Source organism: Penicillium arizonense (assembly GCF_001773325.1).
Source record: "Penicillium arizonense strain CBS 141311 chromosome Unknown PENARI_contig013, whole genome shotgun sequence".
Classification (NCBI taxonomy): domain Eukaryota; kingdom Fungi; phylum Ascomycota; class Eurotiomycetes; order Eurotiales; family Aspergillaceae; genus Penicillium; species Penicillium arizonense.
In genome coordinates, this window is record NW_019173290.1 from 40381 (window position 1) to 55013 (window position 14633).

At 50.2% G+C, this 14633-nt stretch overlaps 6 protein-coding genes across 6 annotated transcripts; 4 read left to right on the forward strand and 2 right to left on the reverse strand.

Annotated features, from left to right (window-relative positions):
- Positions 1 to 1100: 1100 nt before the first annotated feature.
- Positions 1101 to 3884, forward strand: PENARI_c013G11896 (WD repeat protein; the record flags this gene model as incomplete). Its single annotated transcript, XM_022633374.1, has 1 exon — positions 1101 to 3884. One exon carries the CDS (start codon positions 1101 to 1103, stop codon positions 3882 to 3884), a length of 2784 nt encoding a protein of 927 aa, XP_022486913.1.
- A 1887-nt stretch (positions 3885 to 5771) lies between these two features.
- PENARI_c013G08196 (WW domain-containing protein) lies at positions 5772 to 6727 on the forward strand (the record flags this gene model as incomplete). The annotated part of the gene is made up of 2 exons (XM_022633281.1): positions 5772 to 5857; positions 5911 to 6727. 2 exons carry the CDS (start codon positions 5772 to 5774, stop codon positions 6725 to 6727), a joined length of 903 nt encoding a protein of 300 aa, XP_022486880.1.
- Positions 6728 to 6995: 268 nt separating this feature from the next.
- PENARI_c013G01528 (uncharacterized protein) lies at positions 6996 to 7901 on the reverse strand (the record flags this gene model as incomplete). The annotated part of the gene is made up of 3 exons (XM_022633124.1): positions 6996 to 7201; positions 7259 to 7351; positions 7421 to 7901. 3 exons carry the CDS (start codon positions 7899 to 7901, stop codon positions 6996 to 6998), a joined length of 780 nt encoding a protein of 259 aa, XP_022486772.1.
- Positions 7902 to 8045: 144 nt separating this feature from the next.
- PENARI_c013G04649 (uncharacterized protein) lies at positions 8046 to 8331 on the forward strand (the record flags this gene model as incomplete). Its single annotated transcript, XM_022633195.1, has 2 exons — positions 8046 to 8068; positions 8154 to 8331. 2 exons carry the CDS (start codon positions 8046 to 8048, stop codon positions 8329 to 8331), a joined length of 201 nt encoding a protein of 66 aa, XP_022486806.1.
- Positions 8332 to 8860: 529 nt separating this feature from the next.
- hsp70 (molecular chaperone Hsp70) lies at positions 8861 to 10771 on the reverse strand (the record flags this gene model as incomplete). Its single annotated transcript, XM_022633176.1, has 1 exon — positions 8861 to 10771. One exon carries the CDS (start codon positions 10769 to 10771, stop codon positions 8861 to 8863), a length of 1911 nt encoding a protein of 636 aa, XP_022486845.1.
- A 1397-nt stretch (positions 10772 to 12168) lies between these two features.
- On the forward strand, positions 12169 to 14532 carry PENARI_c013G10234 (OPT family oligopeptide transporter; the record flags this gene model as incomplete). The annotated part of the gene is made up of 1 exon (XM_022633333.1): positions 12169 to 14532. One exon carries the CDS (start codon positions 12169 to 12171, stop codon positions 14530 to 14532), a length of 2364 nt encoding a protein of 787 aa, XP_022486873.1.
- Positions 14533 to 14633: the final 101 nt, after the last annotated feature.

The following is a 14633-nucleotide window of genomic DNA, read 5'->3' on the forward strand; positions in this document are numbered from 1 at the left end:
GCCTTATGACCCTTGTTCTTATGCGCTTTGTGATAGAACCTCTCTTCTCTCACCACATATAGTGGCAAGAAACTAATGTCGGATCACTTCTGCTCATTAGTCCTAGGGACTTGTCTGGATGTGGGCTTTGCTCGTGCTTCACATTGTAAATATCGTGACTTGGTGCTTCGCTCCATGCATAGGCTTTGTGCCCATGTATATTCTTGGGGATTTCCTTTGAAGTGATACCCCGCAACTATGTAGTTTAATTTGAAGTCATTTTTATCCTCTCCCTGTCTTAGTATTTGCTGCCTGAATTGCCCCAATGAGCTTGTTATACATTATAGTTTACGGGCTGGTCTCTTATTCCCTTGCCTTACAGCCGTTGCATTCTCAATAACCCCTTCTCAACTTGAATTGAGAAGTCGAGTTGCTGCTATAGTTCCTGACCGCCTCGACTCACCGCCCACGCGATTCTTCCGCGTTATCGCGTCTGGACGCGATTCTGCTCAATTACTCCACAGAGTCTTCTGTACCTTTCTGTCTTCAAGACATCACATATTCAGACATTGCCACTGATATTTGTGGCTTGATATCGTCTTCGATCTACAATCCTCTCTCCGGTTTCTGTGGTTCGATTCCTCCGAGTGGGAAACTTCTGATCCGTCAGAAGTTCAAGCCAACCCACCTTTCGATCATCGCATTCTCGATTGACTCTTTGTGACTGCTTCGAAAGCTCATCATTTCCTCAACGTGTCATTGGCTTTGGCTCTTCGGATCTAGGAATCTAGCAGAAGCATCATCTCGAGTCCTCAAGAGGCAGGCTCATCCAAGGAGATACATCTATCTTCTTTCATACCAACCATAACGACAGACTTGCTTGCGCCGAAACAAGAGGATAGAAGCCTAGGGGCTTAAACATTTGGGCGAAAGACAAGACCACAGTTTTGTGATACAAATTGAAAGGGCCGATGTTATGTCTCTCTCACTCTGGAATTACCCAAAGCCAGACGTGAGTGAGAATCGACATTGCTCACAAACTGAAACAGGTACATTACCCTTCTTCTTTTCAAACGAGCCATGACTGATTTGGTTTCTTCAGATTGAGCCCAGTGCCTATGATGCCTCAAAGCATCTCTAACATCAATGGCCAGGTCCCTACATTCCGTGGCCTCACAGCCCGAAGCATCCCGGAAAACCCAGACGTCCAGCGAGAGACCTTGCGCTTGCTGCTGCAATTTTCAGCTTGCTCTTCGCAATCTAGAAGCTCAGAGCTAAAATCTCTATCCAACACCAAGGCGAGAGATGTCCGGCAGCGTGAAGCTTCACAAAGCGAAGGCCCACAGAGCTCTGAAACTACTCTTCTCCCATTTCTCCCACGTAGCTCCTCACAAAGCACATTCGCATCTCGACCCAGGGTCGCTCCTTCCCAAAATGGGACACCCATCGCTCCTTCCCATACGCAGGTCGCTCCTTCCTCAGACATCTCCCAGGACCGGGACAGTCGCGAGACGCGTTCAAACCCGAGGAAACTAGTTGCGATCCCAAATGCAAACAAGAACGATGTGTTTGAGATACCCTCGTCTCAAACCCCGCCTCTCCCTGATCCCTTCCCTATCGTGTGCCCAGACTCAGAACAGTCTCTCTCCCGATCAGCTTCTCCAATGGATCAGCTCTCGGTTCGTCGCTCTGGTCGCACGAGAGCCCAGCCGGCCAATTACTACGCGCGCGTTCGAATTGGCTCTGAAGGGCCGCCTGAGACAAATCGTGACACACCAAAGCCAACTGACACGCTCTCAAACCCGCCTCCACAACAGCCAAGTCGCGTTGTGCCACGTCGCACGAATACCCAAAATCTTCTCTTTGGTCGTGAACTGGGTAGACAACGTCCTATTGATGTTGATATGATCTCGGATCTACGGCCATGGAAGACGTGGAACGGGGCTTCCAAGGATCTTCTCGTCTTGGCCTGGTCTCCTGATGGCACCCAATTTGCGGCAGGATCTGCTGCTGATGTGGATGAACATAATATGCAGTACAATAAAAGGAACAACCTTGTCCTAGGCAATCTTCAAACCAGTCGTTTGAAGGAACTTCCGGACCACTGCATCCCCCGCCCAACATTCTCACCTGTGAATGATCCATATCTGTTTATGAGCGTCACTGCTATGCAGTGGGTGGGAAGCAAGCTCTTCACCGCCAGCTGGGATAAGACTGTCAAGATCTGGGATACTTCGCGCCCGAAGACTCCCTGTGTCCAGACTTTACAACATGACTCTCGAGTTGAAGTTATGTCTGTCTCAAAAATCCATCCTGGCATCCTAGCAACTGGAACAAAATCCATCCTACTTTGGGATACCCGAGATCCCACAAATGTCACATCGACGGCCCTTCCGTTTGATCGGGATTCTCGATACAATTCAGATGCTGATTTCACGTCAACTGTCCTAGCTTGGGGACATACTCCCTCCACAAAGCAATTTTTAGCCGGAGGTATGGCTGATCTTAGTGAGGAAGTAAGCTACAAGGGACACTTGGGCTTATGGCAAGCTCGTGAATCATGTTTCGAGCCCCTCCGAACGTCATATTCACAAAATGTCTTTGATATCAAGTGGCATTCTTCATTGCCACAATTTGCGACAGCTAGCCCTGTAAGTGCACACAATGCACGGATGAAAGGGATTGGAACCAATATCAAATCCATTGTGCGCGTATTCAGTCTGGATTGTGATTTTTCGAAGCGCGTGCCAGCTGTTATGGAATTTTCCTGTCCGGCGCTCGATGTTAACGAGGTGACCTTTTGTCCGACAGATGCGACTGGCACTTACGTCACAGCTAGCTGCACAAACGGTGTGACATATGTGTGGGATAGTCGCAAGGGGGATCAAATCCTTCATCAGCTCCGTCACGGAGAGCCCGTTGTCCCAATTGATCACGAAAGAAGCCGAGATCTAGCAGACGTCGGTGTGAGGGTGGCTTTATGGGGTGCCTCGGTGGACCAATTTTACACTGGCGCCTCAGATGGCGTGCTCAAACGATGGGATATCCGCCGCTCACCTGAGGATGTTCTTCTTGAAAATACAGCCTCTTTCGACACGGGGATTATGTGCGCCGAATTCTCGCATGACAAATCTCATATTCTCGTGGGGGATTCCGGAACGGGGATTCATGTGCTGTCCTCAGGACCTTGCGGAGACCCTGAAATCACCGATTTCAAATTCGAGGCTGCCCCAGATCCCCCAGAGGAACAAATAAACGGCGCCGAAGTTGCCAACGATCTCATATCGTCTGGTCAGCTTGTGCGACATGATCTATTTGGTGTGGGCCAAGGTCCCGCCTACATTGGACCTTTTGCCTCGTGGGCCCGCCAGCTCGAAGACTACACACCCTATACCCAGCTCGGGAATGTCCCATTACTTCAAAAGTACCAAGACCAACAGCTCGACGGTCCGCCAGTTCAAGACCGTCCCACCCTTGATGCGAATCAACGTCGGGAGATCCTCAATCAAATCAAGAATGCTCAGGTTCGAAATGGGAGATACACTTCTTTGCCAGCCCGTGTCAGCACCGAAAGCTCCGCCGATCGTCGTTATCGGGCAAGCCGCTCGCCTGTGTCTTCTCCGAATCTTTCTCTGTCGAGTAAGAGAAAGAGGAGCCAGAAGAAAGATCGTGGCCCTCGCAGAAAGAAAAAGAGATCTATTTTAGAGCTATTGATTACGAATACCGAAAGCGTTGATTTGACTCTCGACTCGGATGGTGAAACAGCTAGTGAGAGCTCGGATTTGAGTCTCTCAATATCACCGCCTAGATTCAATCTTGCCGAACTCGAGGAGGCCCTCGAAGAAGATCATTGGTGGCCGGGTAGTGGGACTTATGATCCTAATATCCAGCAGGAGACAGTCTAGAATCTAGGTGCTTCAATTTGTGTCGTTTCTCGCATTAGCAAGGAGTACAATACTCATTTTGTCATGTCAGCGTGTTATGTTGCTAGGTGTTTATGTATGATAATTGTGTATGCGTTGAGCGATAATTTAACCGGATTTAATCAGACTTCTTTCGCATTTTTATATATAACATACGCGCCTTTGATTTGAACGGATATACTATACTCTTAGGGGATTCCCATATTGTTTGACGGTGTCAAGTCAATTTAGACATACGTAACTATTCTCACATATCAGAGGTAAAATCATATCTAAAGCCAATCATAGTAAATGATATATAGCAGAAAACTTTATACAAATTGCCCAGTAGCCTGCTCACTGATCACTCAGTGATCTATCGGGGGGTTTTATTGCGCACCCAGCCCCTGCTTAGTCGCTTTGCCCTGTAACAACTGTTTATTCCGTGCACTACTTCTTCACAGCCTTACGGAGAAAGCCAGTGGGAAAAGAATGGCTAAATTGTTCATTGACCTTATGCCTGAAGTCCATGGAGTTCTATCCTTCTGGGAAATATAGTACAAAAAGAACATTTTCCCTGAAAGAAAGGGACGTAACTGTGATAAGCTGGAACTTGTCAGCAATGATGTCTAGCCCTACTAGTGAGCAGAATGCGCTTGAGGCCGTACCGGAGTCCCGAAACGGCCCTCTATGCACGCCAGGAGAATATGAGGCGCCCCTGCCTTACCTCACATAGGCAAGTCAACAAGGTAAGACCATCGCCGTTTCGCACTAAAATCGTGTCTAGTTCTGGCCAAGAGGTGAATTCCCTTTCAATGACAATATATTGGGAATGCTTGACCTCGTCTTCTTTCCCTTGAAGATACCACCACCCCGAACCCCGTCGTCTCATGACAGTTCGAAAATGCGGTGCTCGCAAAAGAGACACCCGAAGAAACATGTTCTCTGATGATAAAGCTTGGGAAGAACTAGAGCCTGGCCCATTCAATTGCATCTCGAATCGCATGCGCGGATCATCCACCATCTCACTGGTTTTCAATGTGCTCTGATATGCCCAGTCCTGCTGGTTCGTCCACCGGTCATCCTCTGGGTCCAAACCCGGCCCCAAGCAGGCGTAGCAGAGGTAATACTATGGCAAAGGGCGAGCAAGCCTGGTTAAAAGGTCGACCCGCAGATTTTCGCCCGGCCCTCCTTTAAGGACGCCAGGTAATGGTTCACCTAAGAGGTCATAGAAGCCGGAACAGAAAGCCATAAAATGGTGGCTACACGAAGCCAGGCAAGAAGCATCAACGGGCGATAGATAGTTGGAAATCAGGAACACAAGCTCCGGTGGCAGGATATCCAGTGTCTTTCACGGCATACTTGGTTCATGGAGCATTCAATGCATGGGCACGGCATTCACGAAATCCCAGGTACTCTCTCGGAGCAAGGGGTTTCGTCGCGATTCGTCATAGACGAGATATTAAAGACAAATCCGGAATCCTCCTCAGATAGATCTCGTTCTCGGGGATACACCTAAGATGCATATTGGCCTTAGAGATGATTTCGAAGGTATGTGAGATTTTCCGCTGCTGAATGGCAAGTCTGCGTGCAAGGTCATCTTCGGAGCGGAGCGGAGCGGAGATACGTAGGTAGTAAGTGATGCCAAGAGTAACTTACATACTCTCACATGACATCATCGCACAGCCACCGAGGCGCAGTCGGGTTGCGTTGCGTTGGTGCCTGAGGTTGCCACTCGCCGCTTATCCCCAAGTATATATCGACGGACAAACAGGACCCTCTTTTCCTTTCCATTCACATTTATCTTTCCATCTCTGATCTCAGCTTCAACCTGTCTTCCTGTATCTTTGATCCCTATCTCGCTACATTATCTTTGTTGCAGATACTCCCATGTCGTTCGCCCCGCCTTCCGGGCCTCCCCCGCCCTCAGTACCCGAGGGATGGAAACCGCAGTACGATGAGAGATATCACGCATGGTATGTATCTGTTTCCCACTACATAGCAAATACTAATACTGACAATTGGCTAGGTTCTATGTGAACCTCGCCACCGGCAAATCGCAATGGGAGAAACCCGAGACTGCCGCCCAGCGCGATGATGACAACCTCCCACCTAATTCCCCCCCACCATCATACAACAATGACGGACCCGGTGACCCAGCTGCAATCGCCAGTGCCGGAGACAAGAAGCAGAATATGGGCTCAAACAACCCCTACAACCCGGTGAATACCGGACCGAGCAGCAACAGCCCCAGCATAGACGAAGACGCCCGACTTGCCGCCAAGCTACAGGCCGAGGAAGATGCCCGGGGTGGCACACGAGGCGCTAGAGCCCCCGGTGCATCGACAGACTATTACAACGACCAATCACAGCCGCAATCAACTGGCCCGAGCGGGTACGCACCGGGACCGTCGTCACAAAGTCCGATGCCAGAACCGGAACAGAAACGCAGCAAGGGTGGCTTTTTGAGCAAGCTGATGGGCAAGAGTTCGAGCAGTCGGCCGCAGCGGCCTCAACAGCAGTACGCCTCGTATTCCCAGCGACCTCCCCAACTGGGTGGATACTACGGTGGCTATCCTCAGCAACAGCCTGGGTATGGCTACCCGCAGCAAGGATATGGAGGGTACCCGCCGCAGGGTGGAGGTGGATACTATCAGCAGCAACCGCCTCGCAAGCAAGGAGGAGGCATGGGAACTGCCGGTGCGGCAGCTCTTGGTGTCGGTGGTGGTTTGCTCGGTGGCATGTTGATTGCTGATGCCATAGATGATCACCAAGATTATGACAATGATTATGGCAACAATGACTATGGCGGCGGTGGTGATGACTTCGGAGGAGGTGACTTCTAAGCTCGTTTTTGCTCGTTTTTGTTTTGTTTCTCATTTGAGGTTCTGTTCCACACAGCCTGGGAGGATTCTAGGCGCTTGTGGACATATGGTTTGGGGAGGATTGCTTTTGTTTTTTTCAAACTGCTCTAGCCTTTTCAACGGCATTCGATTCCAACTTGAATTCCTTGAGCTATGAGCAGCTTCAGATAGTAATGTATCATACAACCGGTCATGAAACATTGCCAAAATCTCGTGTCACACAGTAGATTTAATTAAAGGTGATAGGCATCTATCCGCGCCTGCGGGCAGGGCCACTGGTATCCCTACCAGTTGCACCACTCTGAGCTGCATCCGTGTTGGCCGTGGGGTTAGCAGAGGTACCTGCCATCCACCCGGCTAGGTCGAAACCGCCGCCGGCCATGGCATTGTTTGTGGCACCACTAATGGGCGAGGAGCGAGAGTGCTGTTCAAACTCGGCGCGCATTTCAGGATCCACTAGGTATCGAAGTCAGTCACGAAACATCATTGAGAAGAAAGAGCTGGTGGACATACTGTTTTCCATCAGCTTTGGCATGCCAAACATAAGACCCATTGCAACAATTGCGAGCAAGATCATAGGGTTCTTGACAAGACTCAGCGGCGAGACTATGATTCAATGGAAGATTAGCATAATTCAAGGACATAGATATGTGGATGGAGGCAATAACATCTCACATTTAGCACGCTCCTCATAGAAGGCTCTCCGGGCAATGACCTTGGCCTCGACGACCACATCGACCTGCTTTTTCGCAGCAACATCCACGATATACTTTACGGCACCACGATTGTCCCACGGGTTCCCACGGAAAGTCTCCCAGACACCGAGGATAGTTCCATCGGCCGCAACATCGACACGGTAGGGGGCGAAGACGTATTCGCCGGCAGAGCGGATATCGAGCAAGTAAGACTCGGGTTGAGCATCGGGACTAGATGATGGTAGATCATGGAACACAAATGAAGCTGAGCGGGTCAGCGAGGCGGAGAGGATGTGGTCTTTGCCGCTGAAGGGAAGCGTAGTGAGTGTGGCATGGGTGGTTGCGGGGAGGACGTGCGGGTTGGGGAGGGGACTGGAGACCGGGATGGAAATTGTTAGGGAGCTGGAAGAAACCAGACTGCTAATCCCCAGCAGGAGTAAGGAAGAGAGAGAGAGATGCATGGCGGATATGAGTGAAACTGGGCGATGGAGGGCCGTCAATTACCACAGCTAGCAATGTCCACATCACGTGATGTGGTCTTCTTGCGCTCTTCAATGCACGACTCTCGGACTGAATACACCATCAGCTCCAGGGACTAGCGCATCATGCCTGTCTACCTTATTTCCAGGTATGGGAAACCTTCCAATATATCTACTCTCATTGTTCTACATGTCCCGGATGAGACCGGGCATTCTAATGCTTTGTATGACCAGGATCGCGGATCCCCTCTTCGCCCTGACCATGGGTGTCTCTGCTGCTCTCACCCGTATACGCCGTGACCAGTGCGAAAAGTACCCCGGGAAAGCATCAGAAATCAGCTACGGAACCATCGTGCAGACGGGCGGACAGCGGTTACAACGGTGGTGGAACGGAGACTTCCAGGATGTTTAATCGGACTTGCAAATGATTGATCTGGGGTATGGAGTTTGGGATACTCTCAAAGAGAATCCGTGTTAACTGTTGAATTCTGTATATTCTATCTGTACAATTACATGAAATGGTCGTCCATTTAGAGGGACTGGTTGAATTGAAGCCATTACGATCTACGAGTCCATTATTACGAAGAATCTTTAACTGTAGAATGTACAAGGGGATGGATAAGGTGCAATGGACATACTGTCTTGCGAGTTACCCAAAGCCGAGTCCGACGCAACCATGCAACTGCAAGCCACCTGCAGAGCATGATACTTTACAATAACGATGCAATCTACTAATCCTACTAGGAAGAAGGTAATATTTGAATTAAATGAAATTTTGATTCAAACGGGACTTTTTATCCCAAAAGATAGCCTTGTATCTATGCAATCAATCATGCGCAAAAAGAAACCGAATCCCATAAGTTCGTAAAACAAGACGTGTGAAAGGAAACGTCAGCCAAGCAGCAAACAAAGAAGAAAGAAAATCACTCAGAGCGAGACATTTAGTCAAGCTCCTCGGGCTTCTCCTCGACCTCGTCGGCGGAGCGGGCACCACCGGCACCAGCGTCAGCGCCGGGGGGAGCGGCACCACCGTAGGCAGCGGAGATGATGGGGTTGGCAATAGCCTCAAGCTCCTTCTGCTGGGACTCGTACTCGTCCTTCTCAGCAGTCTGGTTGTTGTCGAGCCAGCTGATGACCTCGGTGATCTTGTCCTCAACCTTCTTCTTGTCATCCTCGCTGATCTGGAGCTTGCCCTCACCAAGGGTGTTCTTGAGAGAGTAGGCGTAGGACTCGAGACCGTTCTTGGCCTGAATACGGGTGGCCTCAGCCTCGTCCTCCTCCTTGTACTTCTCAGCCTCGGCAAGCATGCGCTCGATCTCCTCCTTGGAGAGACGGCCCTTGTCGTTGGTGATGGTGATCTTGTGGGACTTGCCGGTACCCTTCTCGACGGCGGAGACGTTCATGATTCCGTTGGCGTCAAGGTCGAAGGTGACCTCAATCTGGGGGACACCACGGGGGGCGGGGGGAATGCCAGTGAGCTCGAACTTGCCGAGCAAGTTGTTGTCCTTGGTGCGAGCACGCTCACCCTCGAAGACCTGGATCAGGACACCGGGCTGGTTGTCAGAGTAGGTAGAGAAGGTCTCGGACTTCTTGGTGGGGATAGTGGTGTTACGCTTGATCAGAGCAGTCATGACACCACCGGCAGTCTCGATACCGAGGGACAGAGGGGCAACGTCGAGCAGGAGGATCTCGTTGGTGGACTTAGAAGACTGGTCACCAGACAGGATAGCGGCCTGGACGGCGGCACCGTAGGCAACGGCCTCATCGGGGTTGATGGACTTGTTGGGGTCCTTGTTGAAGAAGTCGGAAACGAGCTTCTGGATCTTGGGGATACGGGTAGAACCACCGACGAGGACGATCTCGTGGACGGAGGACTTGTCAATCTTGGCGTCACGAAGGACACGCTCGACGGGCTCCATGGTGCCGCGGAAGAGGTCCTGGCAGAGCTCCTCGAAACGGGCACGGGTGATGGAAGTGTAGAAGTCGATACCCTCGAAGAGAGAGTCGATCTCAATGGAGGTCTGAGCAGCAGAAGAGAGGGTACGCTTAGCACGCTCGCAAGCAGTGCGGAGACGACGGAGGGCACGGGCGTTGGTAGTCAGGTCCTTCTTGTGCTTGCGCTTGAACTCGTTGACGAAGTGGTTGACGAGACGGTTGTCGAAGTCCTCACCACCAAGGTGAGTATCACCAGCAGTGGACTTGACCTCGAAGATACCCTCCTCGATGGTGAGGAGAGACACATCGAAGGTACCACCACCCAGATCGAAGATCAGGACGTTGCGCTCACCCTCGACCTTCTTGTCAAGACCGTAGGCGATGGCAGCAGCAGTGGGCTCGTTAATGATACGGAGGACATTGAGACCAGCAATGAGACCGGCATCCTTGGTGGCCTGACGCTGAGAGTCGTTGAAGTAGGCGGGGACAGTGATGACAGCGTTGTTGACGGTGCCACCGAGGTAGGCCTCGGCGGTCTCACGCATCTTGGTGAGAATCATAGCGGAGATCTCCTCGGGGGTGAACTGCTTGGCCTCACCCTTGAACTCGACCTCGACGACAGGCTTGGTAGCCTTCTCGATGACCTTGAAGGGCCAGTGCTTCATATCGGCCTGGACCTCAGCGTCCTGGAACTTACGGCCAATGAGACGCTTGGCGTCGAAGACAGTGTGGTGGGGGTTCATGGCGACCTGGTTCTTGGCGGCATCACCGATGAGACGCTCGGTGTCGGTGAAACCGACGAAGGAGGGGGTGGTGCGGTTACCCTGGTCGTTGGCGATGATTTCAATGCGGTCATCACGGAAGACACCCACACAGGAGTAGGTGGTTCCCAGATCAATACCGACGGCGGGAGCCATTGTGAATGTGTATCGTTAAAAAAGAAAGTTGGAAAGGAAATTCGTGAGGCAAGGTAGAGGTAGTGTACAGGGGGAAAGGGTATTTGGAAAGTGAAAGAGAAAAAGAAGAAGAGTCAAGAGTGTGGGCAGCGAAAACCCGCTATATAGTGAGCGGTGTATTGCTCAGAAGCTTCTAGTAGGGGAGAGCTTCCATGAGGATCCATGAGATTCCACGGGCTTCGATGCCCCAGCAACACCTCACTATGGCCTTCACCTACGCTCTAGTGGGTTCTTGGGATGTCCAATGGAATCCAGAACAGACTCATGACTTCATTTTGCCTGATCCTCACTCTCACGGGCCACAATGCTCGCTCGACATTGGAGTGGTTGACTCATTGACGGTGTTTTTTTATTTTGGCGGGGCAAAAATGATGTAATTAGTGGGATGATTTCGAAAGTACTGGGTCTGTATTAGGATGCAATAATACTAATAATACGAACTTCCATTATGGTGACTGGGCCGGTTGGGTGCGTATGGTATGGTCACACTTGGGCGTCATGATGAATTCATACCATATGATGTAGTGAGTCTGCAGGCATTTGGAGGTTTGGTAGATTGATATTTGTCACTTTTAGCCTCAATATCAAATGTTAAATTATGCTCTTTTTTCTGCTCTTTGGTTGAGTCAAACTGTGATTACGTCATTAGCCCGGCTCATCTTGACAGTTCTGCCTTAAAAAGGTGCCAACGGAATAACTCTCTGCTTTTAGTTTATCCGGTTTGTCCAGTTTCCTGCTGGTTTATCCGAGACAGTTCAGCGTTGCCAGTGTTGGATTCGTATGCTTCATACTCCCGTACATCAGCTTAATACTAAACCCAACGTGGGCTACCCAGTACGTGACTACGGAGTACTCACTGTTATGTTTGCTCCTCCGTATTGGTACCTCGAATCATCCACCCCCATCCTAGAGTATCCTCTTTATTCACTCTGATAATCATCTCAAGTGTTTTCACACAGTACACTCGGAGAAAGCCCGGAGGAATGGCTCGAATCATCTCACCCTAAGCACCTTTCAGGCCTCAGGCAAGACAGAACAGCCAAGAAGTTATGACAACGCCATCCGCGCTAAGCTTTAGAATCCTATCCCATCTAAGCTCCTCGGTCCGTGGTCAATGTAACGCTCCATTAGCTGCATATCGCAGTCCAATAGGGGCTCGTTTAGAGGATCATAAGTGGTCTGTACCTCGCACAATGCACAGTCTAGAGGGTATCCATTATGTAGTAACAATTGCGATTATCTACTCCGATCGCACACCATAATAAACACTAATTTATAAATATTCGAGGTGGCCCTGTAGGGCGAAAAACACACTCTGACCCCCTTGTTGGTACCTGGATTCCTCCAGCTTCCCAGTCATGGCTGTGTTTGCATTGAAACGACATAAGGATGACCAACCGATCGAGGAAGAAGCTGAAACCGGGGCAGATATTTCATTTTCCAAAAAACCAGATGTTGCAGAAATCTCCATGGATGAGGAGAACCTCAAGCTGCAAGGGGAAACCGCTGCTATCGAAGAAGAAACCCAAGAGAACCCAGAAATCGCCGCATTGCCTTTGTCAGTTCGCCAGCTGATCAATTTGGAGGATGATCCTAGTCTGCCCACCATTACCTTCCGCTACTTTGTACTTTCGGTCGTCTTTGTGATCCCCGGAGCGTTCTTGTCCCAAATGAGCTACTTCCGCACGACCAAAGCCCCATACTCCGTCTTCTTCGTTCAAATTGCCTGTCATTATGCCGGTCACTTCCTTGCTAGGGTTCTCCCGACTTGGAAAATTGGTATACCCGGTACTCGCTTCTCTTTTAATTTGAACCCAGCTCCGTGGAGTATCAAAGAGCATGTATTGGTCACATTGACAGCTGCATCGGGTGCTACGTATAATCTCGGATATGTTCCAGTCGTGCTCGCAGAGCTGTGGTATGGAGAACGAATCAATCCAGCCGTTGCAATCTTCTTCATGCTCGCTATCGTCTGGATTGGATACTCGTTTGCTGCCCTTGCACGACAAATCCTCCTCCCCGATCCGGAATATATTTGGCCCAAGGCACTGATGCAGACGACCTTATTTGAAACATTCCGTAAGCAAGACAACTCGTCGGCTCTTGCTCGCCGTCAGATGAAAGTGTTCTTCTTTGCGCTTCTGGGCATGACCTTATGGCAGTTCCTCCCTGAATACGTCTTCCCATTCACGTCCTCCCTCGCCTTCCTCTGTTGGGTAGCACCTCACAACCCAGTGGCCAATTTCATCGGCTCAGGAATTGGCGGCATGGGTTTCCTCAATCTCTCCCTGGATTGGTCTAACGTCAATTGGAACGGATCCTCCATCATGCTCACTCCCTTCTGGACACAGGTCATCCTGTTTTTGGCCTTCGCTTTCAACTGTTGGGTGCTACTTCCTGCAGCGAAGTGGGGAAACCTAGGTTCCTATAAACACGGCCTTATGTCGAACAGCCTCATGCAGGCCAATGGTACCACTTACCCAACTCTTGATGTGCTCACCTCTGATTATCACCTCAACGAGACTGTATATCAAGAGTATGGGCCGATGTACATGGGCCTGCAGAATGTGTGGGCGACTTTCTTTGACTATGCCAAACTCCCAGCAGCAGTCACCTGGATTTTGACATTTGGGTTTGTTCAGGTTTCTGGCAATCTCAGAAAGATTTTCGGATCACACAAGTCCGAGAACTCGGAAAAGTCGATGAACAAGGGCATCCACTATCAATACCATGATCGCCTCAACGTTATCCAGAGGAAGTACAAAGAGATTCCGTGGTGGTGGTATGGTGCCTTGTTCTCGGTTTCCTTTATTATTCTGATTACCAGCATCGCGTGTGGATACCTCTTCATTCCCATCTGGACTTTATTTGTGGCACTTTCGAGCGCTGCCGTCTTGGTGGTTCCATTCGCCTGGCTGTATGCTATATCCAACTACCAGCTCGAGACCGGTTCCTTCAACGAACTGATGTACGGATATATGGTCCACACAAAAGCAGGCGATGCCCATCACCATCCGTGCGGCCCTTCTGTCTACGGCTCCATTGCGGGTGACGCCTGGTACCGAGCGCAATATATGCTTCAGGACCAAAAGATTGGTCACTATATGCATATCCCACCCCGCACAGTGTTTTTCTCTCAAATCTTTGGAACCTGCATGGGTGTTCCAATTAACTACCTTGTCATCCGCTGGATTATGGATACCAAGGGCGACTATCTGACTGGCAAGAAAGCTGACCCGCTGAACCAGTGGACAGGCCAATCCCTGCGGAGCTCAAACACAATGGGAGTTCAATATGCTGTGCTTGGTCCGAAGAGGCTCTTTGGCGAGTCGGAAATGGCCGCACTCCCTTGGTCATTCCTCGTTGGAGCTGTGATTCCCCCGATTCTTTACTGTTTCCATCGATTCTTCCCACGTCTGCGCATTGACTTGTGGAACGTGAGCATTTTCTTCGGAGGTCTGGCTATGTTCTACGGAAATATCAGTACTGGGTATACATCTGCCATCATCGGTGGCTATATTGTGATGTATCGCGCCTACCGCCATCACTTCGAGGTCTGGAAGCGCTATAATTACCTGATTGCTGCTGCCTTTGATGCTGGGTTCAACCTCAACATGTTGCTCATTTTCTTCTTCTTTGGAGCAGGCAAGCAAATCTCGATGCCAAACTGGTGGGGGAACAATGGCGACTCGGTAGAGCGCTGCTTTGCTCTAGATAGCTGATAGAATCAGCCAAAATATATTGCTTGTTCATACATATGGTAGATTCTCCATCAGTAGTAAATGATCTACGGTAAAGGAAAGAGGATACAGATACAACGTCC